A 6,187-nucleotide genomic window follows, 5' to 3' on the forward strand; every position below is an offset into this window, starting at 1 on the left:
AAAAATTATTTTAAGATTTTTCATATGATTCTTTTTATTCTTCTCTTATGCTACTCTTGCTCGTAATACTGTATCAACCTCCCTACGAAATACCAAGATTATGAATGGGAAAGGGTTGAGTACCTTATCCATCATATTCCTCTTCTCTCTCTATGTTATGTATGATTTCATCAAGAAACTTGTCGATATAAGAATCAGAGAGACATGCAAAACTTGTTGACGCAACATTTAACGACAAGAGATATGCAATCAAGTCTCTCGTTTCGTTGATATCACGTCACTGAGAAATATGGCACATCGACAAGAAAAACTTATTGATGTAACCTTGAACGACAGTGACTCACATGTCTCACAGTTCCTATGAACCGAAAGCCATTGTGGGGGAGAGGTAAAGACGATGAGGTCCGTCATATTCGATTTAATGCTAGATAAAGTTGTCAAACAAACTTAATTGAGAGTGCTCCGTCTATGGAAAATTAGTTTTAATTTTGAATTGTAAAGTACAACCCTATAAAAAAAACTGAAGCTTTTAGAGTAATTCGAAACAAGATTGAATATATTAATTATATTTATAGGAATATTAAGAGAATAATTAAGGATGTTTTTGGAATGGATGAAGAAAAAGCTTACATAAGTAAAAAAAAATTTAGGGTGAATTGCCAAAAAAAAAAAGTTATTTTTTTAAAAGGCTTTTCTAGGGAAGTGTCCCCATTTCTAGACTTCCAACTAACATCTATTTTTTTACCTAATACCTAAACACCACTAGCCTCCTATCAAAATTTTCTCTTTTCCTTCTTTTTCCCATGGATAGGAGCATAGGTGAACTAATCATTTTTACACCGTATTATAATATTTTTCTAGTATTATTGTAAACACTGTAACCATAGTGTCAAACATTGTAAACATAGTGTTTTTACAAAATTTATATGAAAACACTAAGTTATAATGTTATTTTGATATTGTTGAAAAGTATTATAATCGGACATGAAGTGATCCGCAAAAAAAAAAAGGAGAGAAAGGAAGAAAAATAAGGTATTTTAGGTGTTAGAAAACAAGATGATACCGTGAAAAATTATGCAAGGGGAGACATTGCTTGGAAAAAAAATCTTAAAAAGTAGCTTTTTACGAGAATTTGTTCAAAATTTTGTGTATCTTAAATTTATTAGTCAACACAATGCGTATGATGCTTAAAGGTGAGGATAACATCTCATTTTGTATATTTACTAGGTTCATTTTATTTTAAAAGAATAATCGTACAAAATAGTTTGATTTATTGATCAACTATTGAACGATAAAAAAATTAACATATACAAAACATTCATTCAGAATATTGAGCTGAAGGTAAATAATAGCTAATAAAGATATATGCAAATTAATTTTTGATCGGTTATGTTCCTCGAGAGATGAAGAATTGTTTAAGGTAATATATTAATTTAGATAAGATAAATAGATACATATTATTAGTGTGATGAGAGATTAAAAAATCTAAATTTAGTATAAATAATAAGACTTAATATTTAAATAAATGTATTATTTTGTCTAGTGTAGGTCTCAATTTTGTCCAGTTTACTGATTATATATATGTGTATGTATATATATATATATACACATATATGTACATATATATATATATAAATATATATATATAATCTCGATGGCAAATTTCATTTGATCTTTGACCGATTCATAAGACTAAACTGTATGAATAATTTTTATTGTTCTAGTTGTTGATGGGACATATCATCCGCTTGTGCTCGAGTCCTCTTAATTATTCTTGTCGCTTGGTGACGACCCTCATGCACATCAGATTCTTATCATTCTTATCATGTGGGATCTATTGATCGGATCAAATGGAGCCGTAATAGCTTCGTTGGAAGGATATATCACATGGTGGTAGTGATGTTGTTTTCGTCTACATGGATTCCTTTGGGCCCACAACTTTTGAACTCTCGTCCTCTGCTTCCTTCTTCGTCTGCCCTTCTCCTCAGCTTTTATTTTTATCCGTAGCTTGTCCTATGTATCTCTTCAACTCCATCTCATATAAATAGGTCAAATCATTATTGTGCCAGTTGGAGTTCCTCAAACGGAACATTGTCATCGAGTAGAGACAACATTTTTTGATGTATGATTGCACGAACAAGCTGGGACATTGAATGAAGCCCTACTCAAGTGGATGTCACTCTCGTCTTTGTTTTGTGTGTGTGTATCAGTGAGAGAGGGAGATGATCACATTAATCTTAATCCTTTCTGCTATTGTTAATGAAATCAGTTCGCTTTTGGATCTCATGTTGGAGAAGAAGTTACCCTAATCTCCCTCTCTCTGCCATTAAATTGGAGGCAAGCAGCTGATGTGCCAACAAAGCCATCACTCTTCTCTTCAAGCGGTATTGATTCCTTATCCTTGCTGCCTGATGCTCTTTTATTCCTCATCCTTCCTCCAACTTCACCATGACGGTGTAACTCCTAGGTCTCTCTCTCTCTCTCTCTCTCTCTCTCTCTCTCTGTGTGAGTGTGTGTGTGTGTGTGTGTGTGTGTGTGTTTTGATATAGCTCAGTAGAGAACTCTGATGCCGTGCACATAGGCTTGACAAGCTGCTATCAACATGATACAGATCGATGCTTCTTGCATGCAATCTTAAATTTAGGCTCATCAGAACTTTCTGCTTCAATATAAAGATGTTCTAGATCGGAGAAGAGTCACTTGAGCTTCATGAACTGTGAACTAACAGCAAACCTACAGATGATATGGAACAAATCGATGCATTTCTTTCACGTTAGCTGCCACTGTCTTGATAACACTATCTTGGTCAACAGCAGAGCAGCTTGATCAAGCAGCAGCATCCAAGAACAGTTGCTTAAAGCGCCTCAGAGAGTGAGAGAAGATGGAATTCTGGTCTCTGCTCATGGTGGCTTCCAGGCCGGTGCTGCAAGTGCTGCTTGTAGGCCTCATCGGAGCTTTTCTTGCATCTGGTTATGTCAACATCCTTTCCTCCAATGCACGCAGAGACGTCAACAAGGTTAAGCAACCACAATTTGCATCATCAGCTCACAACACTTTTCTTTGCTTCAGACCTCAATAACTCACCTAATTAGTATGCAGATCGTGTTTGTTGTCTTCATCCCAGCCCTGGTGTTTGCAAGCTTAGCAAAGACTGTGACAGCAAAGGACATCATTTCTTGGTAAGCCTGGTTTCTGTTGCTTCCAAGCCGATACATGATTCCAAGTAATATATTTTTATTTTTTCTGGCTGTGTCAGGTGGTTTATGCCTGTAAACATTGGGATCACATTCTTGATTGGTGGAATCCTTGGGTGGGCTGCAGTGAAGATGTTGAAGCTGGAGCATCACCTTCGAGCCCTCGTCATTGCAAGTTGCTCAGCAGGTAGCCATGAACATCTCCTTGTGTGCAACATATTATTGATGGTGGCTAATTCATCCTGCATGCATAAAACAGGTAATTTAGGTGCTATGCCCTTGATTATTGTCCCAGCAATCTGTGATGAGGATGGCAATCCATTTGGGTTATCCAAGATTTGCCGTGTCCAAGGAATCTCCTACGCATCTTTTTCGATGGTGGTAAAGTAAAAGCTGTCATTAGATTTGATACTGCAACAGAGATATCCACTTCTGAAACTAATTCTACTCTGCAAAGTATAGATGCAAGATTCAGGGGATTCCTATTTGTTCTTGTGAGTGATCTTCATCTACATGATACATTTTTCGCTTGTTCAAGCAGGTTGGAAATTTGTTCATATGGACACACACCTACAGTCTAATTAGAAAATCTGTAAGTCATTCTTCTGGAAACCACGGACATGATGTGCTAACAAGGATGAACAAGAATCCAGAGACGAACAGGAAAACTAGAATGTTTGATGCGCAAGAGGAACAAGATTACGATGATCGACGGGCCTTGCTTCTGCCACCATCTGATACAAGTGACAGAACTGCAGAACATCAAAGTGTAAGTGCCACACATAGATTGCGACACAGTCGATGCTTGCAGGCCTATAATTACACTTATAATTTTGCAAAACGACAAAAGCCGATGAAGAAGAAGAAGAAAAAACAGTAGTATCATTGGCAGGTATCTTAAAATCCAAAAAAATTGCGGAATTAACATGCATATTTATGTTATGAAGGAGACTGAGGGACAATTGTTGGGCAGAAATCTCAGCGACATAATTATGCACATTTGGGAGAAATTGAAGGGGACCTTTCACAAAATGTCGGAGGAATTGTTATCTCCACCAACAATTTCTGCGGTATCTTTGTCTACCTTAAAAGTAGTAATTGCATCTGCTCTTGGACATGAAATAAGAAGGTAAAAATTGTTGAGGCAAAAAATCTGACTCACTAGAATCTTGATTCTATCTCAGATAATTGGCTTCGCTGTGGGTGCTATACCATGGTTAAAGGCATTCATAGTTGGAGAAACAGCCCCACTCAAAGTTGTTCACGATTCCATGACATTACTAGGGTAAGCAATAATATCTTCTTCTTTCCTGACTAAATTCAATCACTCGAGGCAAAGATTTCATTGCTTGTGATACAAAACTTCTGATACTTGGAAGCAGGGATGGCACCATACCCTGCACGATCATCATTCTCGGTGGCAATCTAACAGAAGGTTTCCAATTTGCAATTTTTTCGATATGGAAGTCGAATTCTAGATTGAGATTTGCGATATTGTCTTAAATGTCAAGCAGGACTGCGCAAGTCCACAGTAAAGCCTCTGGTAATCGTAGCCATCATCTGTGTGCGGTACGTCATCCTTCCTCTCTCTGGCATTGTTGTGGTCATGGCTGCAGGTCGTCTAGGTTTCCTGCCACAATCTCCGCTGTATAGCTTTATCCTACTTATACAATATACAGTCCCCCCTGCCATGAGTATCGGTACGAAAATTTTCTTCCTGTTTTGTTTCGGTAACATTACATGTTTCATTTATCATTCATTCAGCCTTGTATTGTTGATGGCTACTCCATGCTACCTTATGATGAGGGTGAAAAGAAATTGATTGCAGGTACAATGGCACAATTGTTTGATGCATGTCAAGAAGAGTGCTCTGTGATATTCCTATGGACTTACTTGGTTGCTGCCTTCGCGGTCACAATTTGGTCAGTGGTCTTCATGTGGATCCTATTATAGAATTATGTTTTGAGGAACAATTAACATTCGAAGAATTTGTTCTTTGAGTTTCTATGATACAAGTAGGAAGAGACGGTGCAATTCTTATCCAACGAGTCGAGATCACAAAGCAACAGCATCTAGAAGGGAATTCCTATTAAATATTTCCATTTATTTCTTCCTTTCTCTGACAATGTTGTGGCATGGTTTTCATAGAAATTGGATAATCTCTTCCGTTTTCTCATTTCTTCATCACATAAGTTTCTCTTCTCAGACTTTCTGATATAGGTAATAGCAAGTATTAGTATGAAATGCATGTCTTGCTTCATGAATAAGATAGACAACCAAGAACAGTCATACAAATAAATTCAAACTGCTATCAAGACCTTCTCAAGTCTAATTATTTGCCTAACCATGTCACAGATTAAGTTTTCTTTATCATTAGAAATTTCTTTCGGGTCATTATTGTTGATGTCATGAAAGCTAAAAGTAAACAATGAAATAACAAGATATCAAGTTGACTAACTGGAGGAGAATGTGCCGATCATCACATTTTACATAAGCTGGCACTCTTGTTGGCCTACATAGATCTCCAGCCAAAGAAAGATAAATTAAGCTAACCTTGAAATGGAAGCAAATACAGAACATCTAATGCAATTTTAAAGTTGATCACCAGCATTAGTAAGGGAAGTTGATTCCAGCATTAACATTTATGCAACCAGATCCATAGGCTCTGTGATCTGTAGCATCTCTGTTAAGATTGCTGTGCTGATAAATTGTGTAGTGTCTACCTTGGTAGGGAAGATGCATGATAAACCATTGTAGACAATGGAATAAATAGCTGTTTAACCAACAAGGTTTGTACACAGACGAGCCAATGGACCCCTATCAACCTATCTTGTATTATCTTTTTGTTAAGATTGATACATATTTTAGGAGAGTTTTAATTAAACTAACTGGGAGAGTTTTAATTAAATAAAAACTCATCGGTGAATTAGGATTTATTCCTAATGATACAATCAGAAGTTCATATGATAAGTTTAAAAGAAGTCTTAATGTCT

General features: G+C 36.6%; 1 protein-coding gene across 5 annotated transcripts; it reads left to right on the forward strand.

The window, feature by feature from the left end:
• The first annotated feature begins 2,232 nt into the window (after window positions 1-2,232).
• On the forward strand, window positions 2,233-5,370 carry LOC103985119 (protein PIN-LIKES 7). 5 transcript variants are annotated; one of them, XM_009402734.3, is made up of 11 exons: window positions 2,233-2,384; window positions 2,814-3,016; window positions 3,100-3,179; window positions 3,257-3,381; window positions 3,454-3,575; window positions 3,736-3,963; window positions 4,142-4,264; window positions 4,379-4,479; window positions 4,577-4,629; window positions 4,709-4,894; window positions 5,023-5,370. In XM_009402734.3, the coding sequence occupies exons 2-11, from the start codon at window positions 2,882-2,884 to the stop codon at window positions 5,145-5,147; spliced, it is 1,278 nt and encodes a 425-aa protein (XP_009401009.2). In that variant the 5' UTR covers window positions 2,233-2,384; window positions 2,814-2,881; the 3' UTR covers window positions 5,148-5,370. The 5 variants fall into 5 exon arrangements, with proteins under 5 accessions (XP_009401009.2, XP_018681502.2, XP_009401008.2 ...); XM_018825957.2 differs by having other exon boundaries at window positions 2,267-2,384; window positions 2,817-3,016; XM_009402733.3 differs by having other exon boundaries at window positions 2,312-2,467.
• The last annotated feature ends 817 nt before the right edge of the window (window positions 5,371-6,187 follow it).

Source organism: Musa acuminata, chromosome BXJ2-5 (assembly GCF_036884655.1).
Source record: "Musa acuminata AAA Group cultivar baxijiao chromosome BXJ2-5, Cavendish_Baxijiao_AAA, whole genome shotgun sequence".
Classification (NCBI taxonomy): domain Eukaryota; kingdom Viridiplantae; phylum Streptophyta; class Magnoliopsida; order Zingiberales; family Musaceae; genus Musa; species Musa acuminata.

What these genes read in the sequence shown, in the direction of transcription:
- LOC103985119 (XM_009402734.3), top strand. Translation starts at nt 2,882, where the DNA reads ATGGAATTCTGGTCTCTGCTCATGGTGGCTTCCAGGCCGGTGCTGCAA. An exon ending in CGGTGGCAATCTAACAGAAG is followed by an intron (nt 4,630 to 4,708) that starts GTTTCCAATTTG and finishes AATGTCAAGCAG; the next exon opens with GACTGCGCAAGTCCACAGTA. An exon ending in CCCCCCTGCCATGAGTATCG is followed by an intron (nt 4,895 to 5,022) that starts GTACGAAAATTT and finishes AATTGATTGCAG; the next exon opens with GTACAATGGCACAATTGTTT.